We start from the raw sequence: 13,788 nt of genomic DNA on the forward strand, positions 1-13,788 counted from the left end.
TTTAGAGAAGCATCTCAGAGAATGCACACTAAGCAGCAGGCTAAGATGAAGGGAGAGAAATTCAGCTGCTGTTGCTGCTGCTGCTTCCCCATAGTCCTGCACGGCTCCAGCCTGCGGTGCAGGCAAGCCAGCTTGGAGGGGATGCTGGGGAGTATTTTGCCATCTTGTGGCAGCTCTGAATTAAAGCATCTCTACATGATCACACAGACTCGCTGCCCAGAAGGAGCAAAGCCAAAAAAGAGATTTCCACTGAGCTGGCTGCAAAGTGACCCTTGGAAGGTTTGCAGCAGAGCATGCTACAACCCTGAACTGCCCAGTACCTGCCCATGTGCAGCTGCAGGTGCACACCAGTGGTGGAACCTAAAACAAAGGTTGAGAAGATAAGCACTGAAGTGGACCCAGCCTGGGGAAGGCCAGTGGTCAGAGACTATTTCTAACTCCTGCTCTTGGTATCATGCTGCTGGAGATTCCCAGCTAGTCAGGGAAAGGAGTGGAGGAGTGAAAGCTGGCGAAGGCTTCAACCACAGTGAGGACAAGGGCGCACTGAAGCTGAGCTCTTTTGGTGTGGACAGTGAAGAACGATCCAGCCAGTCAGCTTTGGCTCAGAGAAAGTCAGCAGAGAGGCAGAGAGCCTGCCAGCACAGAAACCTCTGGAGGAGCACTGCTATAGGTCTATGACAATTTTAATGTATTTACATGTGATGTAGCTAAGATGGGAGAGGCTGAGCAAACTCAGGAATTGAACAATTTGAACCTTCCACTGACCTCCTTTGCCACAGGAGCTGTTGCTGCTGTGCCTGAGGGAGCATTGTCCGAGGTGCCAGAGTACACCAGAAAGAGGGCTGGGGGTTGTCCCTTGTCAGGAACTGCAGATGCCACTCTTAGTTGTGACTGCTGCTCAGGGAGACATGGGACCTCTCCACACTCCTATTCCCACAAAGCTGCTGGCAAAGAAAATTCCTGCTGATGACTAAGGGACCCCAAAGGTCCTGATGGCCAGGAGGAAGAGGGCCAGGCTCACCAAAAGATTGTTCCCCAGCTTCAAGAGGTATGTGGGATGAGGTGCTACCAATCCTTATGGGCAGTGGCCACATGAGCTCTGCTTTTCACAGCTGTGTAGAAAACCAGCACCTCAAACCAGATCCATTTTACTTCTAGAATTGCTTCTTTTCAGCTCACAAATTATAAACCCCTGTGAAAAGCCTGGAATGCCTTTCAAGGATACATTTATAATGCCATGACCCAGAGATGAACTGTCCAAGTGGGTCCCACCTTGCCTATGAGCTGACACACGCACACAGCATTTATCAAGTTGACAGAGTACAACTACTTGAGATACAAATCCCTCCTATTGTGCCAGCAGTGGGAGTGGGTAATGGCCCTGATGCCAGCAAAGGGTGCAGGTGCCAGTGTGGGGGCAGGATGGGTATGTCTGCCCCAGGTGCACCTGCTGGGGAACGGAGTCAAGTAGAACAAGTGAGTCTTGGCACCCACACACAAAGCAGGACTGCAGGTCACAGCCCACATGCCTGATGCTGCCTGCTGTGGACACAAGAGAGGTTGCATCTGCCCTGAACACCAGGGAAAATTACTGGGAGCAGTGATGTAACTCCTGAGCAAACTTCAAGGTGGGCTACCTGGTGAGGAGCAGGCTCTGGGTCCAGGCAGGTCATGAAGGATAGGCCCGTGCTGCTTCCTGGGGAGATCTTTAGGAGTGGAGTACCTGTTGGGAAGCACCAGAGCAGGCATTTACTCTTGAGCAAGAAGCAGGACCAGCTGGTGCGTGGGAATGAGTAAAATGGCTCAGGATATGGGGCAGGATTATCACATGAACAGAAGGGCTGTGCTGGTACTTTGGGCATCTGTGAATTCACGTGTGCTTTTGCAAACTTTAGTCCATACTGACTGTGGGTAAGAAAAGGGACAGGGCTGGCTGTGCTTGTGTTTTACCCAAGTCCTGGTAGTAATACATGCAGGTACTGTGGCAGGCTGTGCCCCACCTGTGGCAGCCTGCACAACTGGTCTTGTCCGTGTCCTTTGCACACTTGTATCTACTCCAGGTACGCACTTGTAAAAATCAGTAAGGACAGTTATTTTTCTCTTTCCTAGTAACGGCTTATTAGGAAATGCTTTATCTATCTCCTCTTTGCTACATGCTATTTATGTTTTACTTGCCCAACCAACCACACGACTTCTCCAGTCTTCCATGGAGTCCTCTGCCAAGCTCCCGCTGGCGCCGCCGGCGGGCTCTGCCAAAGCCTCGGGCAGCTCCTGGGGCAGGAAGCGGCTCTCCAGCGGCCGTGGGAGGCCACCGGCGCCCCGAGAGAAGGACACCCCAGCTGCGCCCCGCCACGCCAGCCGCCACCTGCGGAACAAAGCGCGCTCCGCCTTGGCGCCGCCACCGCCGCGACTCCCCTCGCTTTTACTCCCCAGGGGCCGCCGCCGCCCGGGCTGCTCCCCGGGGCTGCTCAGTACCGCCAGCTCTGCCGCTGCCCCGCCCGCCCCGCCAACACTCACCGGGCGGCGGAGCGGGCCGGAACCCGACCGACCGCCCACCCGCCGCCGCCATCCCGGCCCCTCCCCAGCCTCCGCCCCGGAACGGCGTCACTGCGCGGGGCGCGGATGTGACGGCGACGGCCCCGGCCTCGCTCCCGTCAGATCCCGGCTCAGCTGCGCGCCCGCGGGCAGTTGTTCCTGTGGCAACGCCGCCGCCGATGGCGGACCCGTCCCGGCGCCTGGCGGAGGGTGCCCGCCGCCGCCGCCCGCCAGGGGAGGAGCGGTGGGAGCCTCCCGGCACCGGGCGCTGCCGGACGCGCCACAGGCTGAAGGCGGCCGCAGCCCTGGCCCGCACGGGAAGCGAGGGCCCGGCGGCGGTGAGTGCGGGCCTGGGGGCGGGCGGAGCGCCGTCTCCTCCGGGGCGCTGGCTGGCGGCTGCTGAGGCCGGGGTGGTGGGAAGCGGGCGGGGGCGGTGCCGCAGCGGGCGGAGCGGGGTCGGGGCCGGGGCCTGCTCACCCCCGCAGGTGTGCCGGCACTTCTTTGAGCCCGGGCTGCGCCTCTGGCACCCCAGCGCTGCTGCTGCCCCGGTGTCCTGCCGGCGGGAAAGGCCTGCTGCCAGATAGGCTGCAAAACATGGGCTAATGGATTTTGGAGTAGGGTGGAAACTTATTTTCGCTGGATTGTAATCCTTAGGGTAACGCCCAAACTGAAAATAACTTTTAAATAGATTGATTTTTTGTTGACCATGTTTGACGTCTCTCATGATTTCACTGCAACCAGCTGCCAAGCACTGGGTAGCCACTTGCACACTTCCTGAGATTAGGGAGGAAATCAAAAGGGTGAAAGCTGAAAAACTTGTCAGTTGAGATAAAGACAGTTAAATAAGGATGCCAAAAGCCATGCACACAACCAAAGCAAAACAAGGACATAATTCACTGCTTCTGATGGACATGCAGATGTTCAGCCATCTCCAGGAGAGCAGGGCCCTATCATGTGTGGTGTGATTTGAGCAGACAAGCATCATTACTCCAAATGTCTCACCTTTCCTCCTTCTTTCCCCCATGTTATATATTGAGGATGTCACGTGGTCTGGCAATCCCTTTAGTCAGTTTGGGTCACCTGTCCCAGCTGCATCTCCTCCCAACCTCCCATGCCCCACCAACTTCCTCCCCAGTGTGGAAGTACTAAAAGTTCTGTGTAAGCCCTGCTCAGCAATAACAAAAATATCTCTGTGTTATCAACACTGTGTTCAACACAAATTCAAAGCTCAGCCCCAGACCAGTCACTGTGAAGAAAATTTACTATCTCAGGCAAACAGCATAACAATCTGACTAGATAAAAGGCAGTGTGTACTTCAGCATAACATCTGGTTATTTCTGCTTCAGTCTTGAAAAAAGATACTTATTTTGGCAGGAACACATCCCTGGAGATTGTCTTGTCCAACAAGCTGTGTGTGGTCCAGTCTGCCCAACAAAGAGGGGCAGACTGTGCAGGAACAGAACAGGTCCAGCAGAACTTAGAAGGTGATAACATAGTTAAAGTCCAATTACTTCTTTTGGTTGGTTTGTTTTGAAGTACAAAACTAACTGTTCTCATACTTTTCATATATAAATGCTAGATATTTTAAGCTATATTTTGGAGGATACCATGTAAATCATAAATCTACTGACCACATCAAAGGAGTTATTTAAGAGTGGGGAAGAAGACAGGCCTGCCTGTTACTTATCATCAGTGCCAGCATTGTTTGGGTGCTGTCTAAAACATGCAGCACTGAAGAACCTAGACCTCACTGTAAAGAGAAGTCAAACTAAGTAGTTAGGTCATGCTGCCTCTTTGTTCAGCATTGTCTCAGAGCTCCTGCTGGGTTTTGCAACTGTAAAAGCAATTGTTATGGGTTTCTACAGTGTAAGATTTTTGCCTCTCTGTGACAGCAATGATCTTCTGTCTCTGTCTTTTCTAGAACATGACATCAGATAAGGAGTTTGCAGAAGATAGCAATTTTTCTCCGAAAGCCAGCACCAGTAAGCTGCCGACAGATGCGTCTCCCGACTCCAAGTGCCCCATCTGCCTGGACAGATTTGACAACGTGGCGTATCTGGATCGCTGCTTGCACAGGTTCTGCTTTCGCTGCGTCCAAGAGTGGTCCAAGAACAAAGCAGAATGCCCACTCTGCAAGCAACCCTTCTTTTCCATTTTCCATACGATTCGTGCTGAAGATGACTTCAAGGAGTACATCCTCAGCCCTTTAGAAACAAGCTCTTTTGCCAGCCCCGATGGCCGGAGGTTTCGTTACCGCACCACCTTAACGAGGGAACGCCGCACGCGCGGTTCCCCTTCCCGAAGGATGGTGTCCCCTCCGGATAACGGGATGTTGTTTGAAGGGCTGTCGAGCGAGCCGGCGCGACACAGGCACAGAGAGATTCAGCAGATGCTCAGGAGGCTGGCCTCGAGGAGGAAGGCCAGCGCGGAGGGCAGATCTCTGCGTCAGATTCAGGAGGAGGACATGATCACCTTCCGCAGGGCTCTGTACCGCACCGGCGTGCGCATCCGCAGCATCCAGGACGGCGGCCGATACCGAGAGATTTCGGCCGAGTTCTTCCGGCGCAACCCTGCTTGCCTTCACCGCCTGGTTCCTTGGCTGAAGCGAGAGCTTACGGTCCTGTTTGGTGCCCACGGGTCTCTGATCAATATTGTGCAGCACATCATCATGAGTAACGTAACCAGGTACGATCTGGAAAGCCAGGCCTTTGCTGACGATCTGAAGCCCTTTCTGCTGAATCGGACAGAGCACTTCCTGCACGAATTCATCAGTTTTGCTCGTTGTCCTTTTAACTTAGAATCATACGATCAACACGCCAATTATGACTGTCCTGCACCATCGTATGAGGAAGGAAGCCACTCAGACTCATCAATTATCACAATATCTCCGGATGTGGCGTACCCGCAAGGGCCGGATCATAGTTTGTCTGTTCCTGGCCTTGGTCAGGCCCCGTGGGATGACGAAACTCCGGGGCCTTCCTATTCCATTTCAGAAGAGGTTCGTGCAACCATAGCTTCTCCTCTGGAGTCATCAGAAAGTTCTGACGAGGACTCTGCTTCAGGGAGCCGAAGAACCAAGCTGCAGACTGAGTTACAGGCTAATGCTGACTCAAACGACAGTGGCTCTTCCTCAGACAATTGTGTCATTGTTGGGTACGTTAAGCCGCTAGCTGAGAGGACCCCAGAAGTGGTTGAGCTGTCCTCTGACTCTGAGGAGTCCATCAAGGAAGAGAAAAGGGAAGATGTCAAGAAACAGCAACCAGTCCAGTGTCACAGCTGGAGTGACAGTGACCCAAGCAGGAGCTTCTCACCACATTCCCCAACATACGGGGAGGATGTAGGAAGTTGTAGAAGCTGTTTATCTCCTGCAGTTGAGAAGATGGAATCAAAAGGGAATGAGAAGAACAAATACAAAAGAAAAGATCTGCCTCCACAGGACTTGAGTTGGAGCCCCTCTCCAGGGAGTGATACAGTATGCTCTCCTTGGAATCACAGATTGTCTAAAAAGGGAAAGTCTAGAAGCCCACAGTCCTGTTCACGGGACAGTCGAGGCAGCCATGGCCATCGGTCTAGAAGGGAGCACCGTAGCAAAAGCCAACTTAAAAAGAGACGATCGAGAAGCAGAGATAGTAGCAAACATAGGAGCAAAAGAAGCAGCAGAAGATCAAGGGCTCATGACACCAGAGCCTCTCTGAAAAGCCAGAGGGGCTCTCTAAGTGGTGAGAGCACTCCATCCAGAGAAGTGAGCAGATCACGTTCACGCAGCAAAGGCCACAGTAAAAGGAGATCAAGAAGTAGAGACAGCGATCGCTATTATGTAAGAGACAGTTACCAAAGTAGACACCAGTGGGGTTCTGCTTTCTGTAGTCGAAAGGTGTTTGGAGACAGCTATGAATCCTCCAGCAGAAGGAGGACCCGGTCTAACACTCTTTACTCGCGGCAATCTGCTAGTCCAGAATACAGGATACGATCGTTTATTGAGAGGACAGATCTGCATAGCCAGAGGGGACTCCATGAGAGACACTATTACTGTTACGAAAGATGCAGGTCAAGGAGTCGGTCAAGCAACAGATCAAGGACTCCTTCTGGAGGAAATGACAGAATGAAAAGTGAAAAGCCTGGTGGAAAAAGGAAGTACAAAACTCGCCACCTGGAGAATGCATTCATGGAAAGCACAAGTCTAGAAAGAGAAAATGAGTCCAAGAAAACTTCCTCAAAATTTGGTGACTGCTGCAAAAATGAAGATAGCCTGTCAGACAATCGTGCAAGCAGTGAGACAAAGCATAAGAAAAGGAAGAAGAAAATGAGGAGTCCAAGTGTGGAGATAGTCTATGAAGGAAAAGCAACGGACACAACGAGGCATCTTAAAAAGAAAAAGAAAAAGCATAAGAAGAAACACCGGAAACATCACACGAGTAACTCAGTACATTCTTCTCCGGTGGTGATTACAATTGATAGTGATAGTAGCAAGGAACCAGAAAGTACCGAATGGGACAGCAGTATTACATGGACAGGAACAACTCAAATAAATGAGAGGGAAAATGAGTCTCCATCTTCTTTTCTGAGGAGCACAGGATGTGAGGAAACTGGAGAAGTAGACAAAAAGTATGGTATCCCTGACACAAGGGAAAACTTAGGTGGTGGCGTTAGAAATGCTGATGTCAAAATTCAGGAAACAGCAGCTGATCAGAGTGTTGCCACAGTGAGTACCAGCAGCAACACCTCTCACACAGAAACTGTAACCAGTTATGTTCAGGAAGCACCAGCAGCGCCTTCCAGTCAACTGCCTTCCCCCAGGACTTCCTTCCTAGAGTGTCCAGAGAGAGAGCCATTGATACTGAGACTGCCAAAGAGACTTGTCAACAGATCCTCGTGGTTTGATTTTCCAGAAGAAAAAATGTAGTAGGCTTTCCTTGGAACACTTGTTAAAACTGTGAATTTAACGACTTTCTTTTTTCCCTTGAAAACTAAAATGTCCGGTAGGATTTCTGTCTGTTAAAAAGATGTCTAGGAAATGTATAAAACTTCTGAATGTGTATGCACTTTTAAGTCAAAGAAGATAGAATATAGCTAGTATGTAATTCTAAAAGTTTGTTAGAGAACTGTTTGGAAGTTTTAATTTCATAAAGCCATCCACAGTGTATTTCAAAGTTTTGTGTAAACCAAACAACAGAAAAGGAATCCAAAACAAGAGCCTAGAAATGCATTTTATGGGGATTGTTCTTCTTAGACCAGAAAAATGTTTAGTTCATAAAAAGTGATTCAGTCTGAATTTCAGCATCATTTCAATTTCTGGTTTAAGCAGATCTCTGCTGAAAAGCAGTCAGTGATTTCTACAGAAATTCTCAAATGACTTTGAGTAATTTTAAGGTAAGCTATGTCAAAATCTGAATAAAGCAATAAGGTTTTTTTTGTTGTTTTTTTAAATATATTTACATATGTACTGTGTTTTGCAAATGGAGTTTTTTCTTTTGGTTTTGAGTGTCTTATATATCCAGACCATTGGATATTTTTGCAGTCCGGAGAACTTCAGGTTGGAAGGGTTGTTTGGAGATCAGCTGGTACAAGCCTCCACTGAAAGCAGAAACTTTGATCAGATTGCCTGGATTTGGTTCAGTTCTGAGTTTTCCCAAAAGCTGGGTGGCCGCTCTGTCCTGCCCTTTCTAAAATAAGAGTTTTCCCTTGGGAAACATCTTTTTTTTCAAATTTCTTATTTTTATTTCCCTTTTTTGGAGCCTGTGCATTTTGCCTGTGCAGTCTTCAAGAAATCTTTTCCTCTTCTTTATATCCTGCAGCTGCATACTTGAAAAACATCTGTCTTGTCTAGCCTTGGTAATAAAAGGTCTTCCTCCTGACCTCCTTGAAATAACCATCATTCACCCAGCTCAGCACATCCTAGATGTCCTGCTGCAGGATATAAATTTATGTGCAATAACAGACCTCTGGCAGGGTTTTGTTTTCCAGGTTTGGCCCTTCTCTGTGTGCACAGCAGTAGCTCTGAGGGCTGAATGAGGAGGGTACCTTCACTGTCTCTCCTGCACTACCTCCACGAGTTTTATGGATTTGACCTTGGCTGGTTGCTTGCCAGGTAGTCAAGCTGCTGCTCTGTCACTTTCCTTTCTCCGCAGGATGGGGGAGAAAGTAAGATGGGAAAGCTGGGTTGAGGCAAGGACAAGATACTGTCACTAACCAGATAGAGTTGGGTACAATTAATATCTTCTATTGCCAATGAAAAATTGAGTAGGCAGAGAAGAAAAAAAGGCAAAACTGAAACTAATTTCCTCTCCTTTCTCAACTTCACTCTTTCATACGTGCTCTTCTACCTCCTCCTCCCCAGCTGTGCAGAAGGATGGGGAATGGGTATTGTGTTAAGTCCATCACATTCTTGCTGCTTCTTACTCCTTACACTGTTCCTCTGCTCTAACATGGGCCCTTTCTACAGATATGCAGTACTTCCGAAACAGATTGCTCCAGCTGCCAGGAAACCTGCTCCTGTATGTGCTCCTAAGCACAGGCTTCAGCTCCTGACAGGAGCCTGTTCCTGTGTGAGATCTCCATGGGCTGTAGCTTCCATAAGGGCATCTCTACCTGCTCCAGAGTGGGGCTTTTCCACAGCCTGCAGGTGGGTCTCCGCTCCACTGTGATTATCCAGGGGCTAAAGGGGCAGCTTGTCTCACCATTGTAGCATTCCATGAACTCTCCCGCCTCAGTCAATTCCCAAGTCCCCAGCCCTGGAAACAGCAGTAACTACTTACCATAGAGTTGGTCCTAGGGGGAAAAAAACAGACTCCCAAATGGATTTCTGTGTCACAACTTCCCCTGGTTTGTCCTGTCCCCACACTGGATTGGTATCCCTGGTGGCCACCCCCCTTCCCCTGGAGACCAAACTCCTCTGCCCAGCCCTTAGCTCCACTCCCCACCCCTTCCCCTTTTCAAGCTGCCTGCTCCATGTGGTTCTTTTTTCCTTGCTGGGTCCCCTTCAGCCACACCCTGCTGGAATAAAACCTTGCAAAAGAGCCTTTCTTGCCTCTGTCACTGAGCCAGTTGCGGTGAGTGTTGAGTGGGGGTTTGACTGCATTGCCTGAATGTTAAACCAGCTTGCTTTTCAAGAAGAGATGTTTGTTGGGGACAGATAATAGGCAGCAGCACCCACCATTCTGACACCATGTTTTTACACCATGGTCTTCATCGCCTGGAAGTGCCCAGGCTGTGGAGAAGGGCTGCTCCTTCCCAACCAGTTGGCACAGGGTAGCTGAGCCTGAGAGGGAGTCAGGAGTGGTGGCAGTCAGTCGCCTCCACTCTTGCCCCTGGGAGTGTCTCTGGGCTGCAGGGGTCAGGTTGGTCCCTACCATGGGATTAGGTTTCAGGGAGCACAAATGTCTGAAGGAGTCAGGGCACTAGGAGGTCCAGGGGCCACATGCTGTGACCTATAGTGATGGGCTTGCTGTGGTCCAGTCTGGCTTTTGGCTGCTAAGAGCTCTCTGGCATCTCCTAGGAGTGAATGTGGTGGCTCCCTTTGTTCTATTTAGCCCCAAATTCTCCTGGAGGGCAGGGGCTCAGGGCCTGGGGTGTCCCTGGCAGATGGTTCAAGGATTGCCGCTGCAAGTGCCTTTGACTGGAAGCTTGTCCATTCACACAGCTGAGATATCTTTGGCATAAGTGGGACTTCTCCTACACCCAGAGTGCTGGGAGGGAGGGTACAGGCTATTGAGAGGGCAGGGCAAGGTGGAGCGCTTGCACTAAATAGAAGGGAGAGGTTTGATACAGCCCTTACAGTTGGTGATGATGTGGTTGGGAGTCTCTGGGTGAAGATGATGTCACGGAAGACAAAGCAGAGATGATGGGTGTCTTCTATCAGTTGCCCAGCCAGGATGCCAGTGCTGAGAAGTTAATTTAACAGGCAATTAGGAGAAATCTCTGGATCAGCAGCCTTTCTCCTTGCGGCAGATTTCAACATTCTAGAGACCAGCTGGAAATGCCTCCTGCTATGGTGAGCAGATTTGAAAAATTCTTACAGTTTATGGGAAAGAAGTTTGTATTATAAATACTCAGAGACCCACCTAGGGAAAGGAAAGGTATCCTAGACTTACTGGTTTGTTATAGAGAAGGCCTGTTGGAAGATGGCATGGTCTTGGGCCACAGTGATCAGGAGGCCACAGTGGCCAGCTTAAAAATGTCAGTGCAATGAGGAAAAAAGAACTGCAGGTTTGCTTTTCTGTTTTGAGAGAGCAAACATTGCACCACCCAGGAGTCCCATGGGAATCTGCTCTTGAGGTCTCAGGAGCTGCATGCTACATGGGATCTGCAAACACTGGAAAGGAGCAAGTTGTCAGAAAACATTCTTAATACTTCAAAGACATTTACAGCATGGGAAGCTTCATTTGGTTGTTTTTCATTACACTCATTACTAGGAAATTGTCATTGAAACGTGAAGGGTGTCTAGGGCAGTGAACACAACTGAGGAAAACAAGTGTGCTACAGGCTGCCGTTTCTTTCCAGTGCTGCTTTGTGTAAACCAGCTCATCACTCCCACTGCATCTACCAACATAGTGTGAGTAAGCCGAGTGACTTGGCGTCAGCTGCTACTAAGGGTTGTACGTATGTAGAGAAAGCATTATGGCTTAGCCCCAGCTGGCAACTAACTACCATGCAGCTGCTTACTCAACAGCACCCTACCCCACTGGGACTGGGAGGAGAACCGCGGGGAAAAAGAAAAGTGAAACTTTTTGGTTAACAGTTTAATGATTGAACTGGAGGAAAATATAATAGTAGTATTAGTAATAGTAATAAAAAGGAGGAAGAGAGAACCAAAGACAAGTACATAATGGACAACATAAGTGCTCACCACCTGCTGGCCAATGCCAAACCCAGATAGGCCCTCATTTGGGTAACTCCCCCCGTTTATATACTGGGTGTGACATTCTTTTGGTGGAACGTCCATTTGACCAGTTCAGGTCCCCTGTTTTGGCCATGCTTTTCTCCACCTTTTTGCGCACTTCCTCACTGGTAGAGCATGAGTTGCTGAAGAATCCTTGGCTCAGAGTAAGCATGCTTAACAACAACAACCAAACTATCAGTATGTTATCAGCATCATTCTCATACTGAATCTGAAACACAGTGCTGTACCTGCTTCTAAAAAATATCTACTCAAATTCCAGCCAAAACCAGGACAAGGACTGAGCTGCATTAATCAGCTCAGGGCAGGAAATGAGCTTTATCAATCCTCTTCTAGGGTTCCCTTGGCATAATTTTGTAGGCTTAGACAAGACTTCAGCCAGCAGTTGTGTTGGATTTAGCAACCCACATAACCTTATCCGGGGCTATTTGACTTTCCCTGGATATTCTGCCTGTTTTCCAGGTGCCTTTTGAGAAGAAGGTGTCTTATCTACCAGACCTGGGGAGTAAAGCCCTGGACTCACTTGATATGTTTCTTTAAGGTTAAGATTTTTATTCCCTGAGACAGGCATATGGGAGAAACACAGTGTTCTCAGGAGGTTTAACAAATTTTTACAGGCAAACTTAAGAGAATAAGGGTACTTGGCAAATTTTAAAACATTCAATTGACATAAAGCATTTCACAAGACATTGACTTAGCAAACTCTAACCCATCCAACTTTAAGTTACCCAGATTTCAAGAAGAAGTTAGGGAGATGGTGTTTGTGCAACTGCTTTTATCTGCTTTAGCCTCCTGGAGCCCACCCCTCCATGTGGGGCTCCTGGTGTGCCAGTGGCTGATAACCATTCTAGAGCTGGACTAGAAGCTCCAGGGAGGTGGGATATGGAGAAGTGCATCATCCCACTTTTTGCACAGCTTGCCTTGCCACCCTGCTGTGCAAACACACACTTTGGTTGTTTTTGAGCAAATAATGATTTTCTTCAGTCTCTCACACTGGGGTAATTTGAAATCTCAGGAGAGACAATGAGAGTAGATAAACCCACCAGAGTTATTTTGCTGTGCATGCATGCAGAGCTTACTCATGTAGGCCTGGGATGTTTGAGGTTCATCCTGTCAGAAATACATAATAACCCAGGGTGTTCTGTAGGGGCCTTCTCCTTTAGTATCCACCTGCTGTGCTTCAAATGAGATTCTAAGATTCACCACATTGAAGTGAAACTGCAGATGAAGCATATTTCTGTTTCCAAACTGGACCAGAATCCAAAGGTGGCTGCAGAAAATGCTGCTGCTGCATATCTATTGAGCATTTTACTGGTAGATGAATCATCAGCAGTGCCACAGATGCTCAGTGCTGCAGTTTTAAGAAGTTTCAAGTGCCAGTTTCCAGCAAGCTGGAACTATCTGCAGTTCAACAGGTTTCATGGCTTTTACCATGGAGTGACAGAAGACCTGGAAACATCCCAAGCCTAGCTTGGCAACCTGCTCATCTAGGTATGTTGTCAGTAGTCTCCAAAAGAGGAACTAAATTAACTGAAGCAAGCCTTTTGTTATTAGCAAGGGCTGAGGAAAAGTCCCCTCTTAGGATACTTCAGAATGCTGAGTCCTGAAGAATTTTTTGCTCAAGATGTGGAATGACCAACTGCACATTTAAGTTAGTCTTTAGTCCTAATGAATAACATATAATAAAAATACCATTTATCTTTTGAAAACCTGTAGCCATTAGAGATCAGATATCCATCCAGAGTCACAACTAAGTGACAAGCTCCTGTCCAAGGCATTGAGATGAGCATCAAGTGCATAGGGGAAAAGATATGCAGAGCATAACTTTTTTTTTAAAGATCATTCACTTCGTGAGTGTAGCTGGGATGGTAAATTTAATCCTCAGCAAATTATGAGAGCCAGGTCACACAGCTCCTCCAAAACAGAGGGCTTTGTGCTTGAAGTCATAGCAGTTTCTTGTCCATTAGCTGAAAAGTCAAAAATTAATGTACATAGATGCACGTGTATGTGTATGCACACTGCATGCATTATGTTTATGGGGGGGAGGGAGGGAGGGAGTGTAGGGGGTAGAGCACGAGTAAGCCTCTTGTAGCCTGGGAGAGGAGAAAAGCAACAGCAAATATTGTGCATCTCCTGCATGAACTCCTATTTTATTTGGATATAAAAAAGGAGGAAAAAACCTGAAACAACAAACCACTGGATGGATTGGTGTCTTGTAAGATTTATGAACTACTAAATTTAGAAGAGTCATTTTACTCTTGCGGGTGTATTGCAGGCTCTTATGCAAGAGTCAATAAGAAAAGAAAAAGTAAGTTACTTTCTCTGTGAGAGCATGTACAAGTACATAAAACAGGTTC

General features: G+C 48.4%; 1 protein-coding gene across 1 annotated transcript; it reads left to right on the top strand.

The window, feature by feature from the left end:
- Nucleotides 1-2,714: 2,714 nt before the first annotated feature.
- TOPORS (TOP1 binding arginine/serine rich protein, E3 ubiquitin ligase) lies at nt 2,715-7,983 on the top strand. The gene is made up of 2 exons (XM_036403885.1): nt 2,715-2,873; nt 4,457-7,983. Exons 1-2 carry the CDS (start codon nt 2,715-2,717, stop codon nt 7,436-7,438), a joined length of 3,141 nt encoding a protein of 1,046 aa, XP_036259778.1. The 3' UTR covers nt 7,439-7,983.
- Nucleotides 7,984-13,788: the final 5,805 nt, after the last annotated feature.

This window comes from Molothrus ater, chromosome Z (assembly GCF_012460135.2).
Source record: "Molothrus ater isolate BHLD 08-10-18 breed brown headed cowbird chromosome Z, BPBGC_Mater_1.1, whole genome shotgun sequence".
NCBI classification, from domain to species: Eukaryota; Metazoa; Chordata; class Aves; order Passeriformes; family Icteridae; genus Molothrus; species Molothrus ater.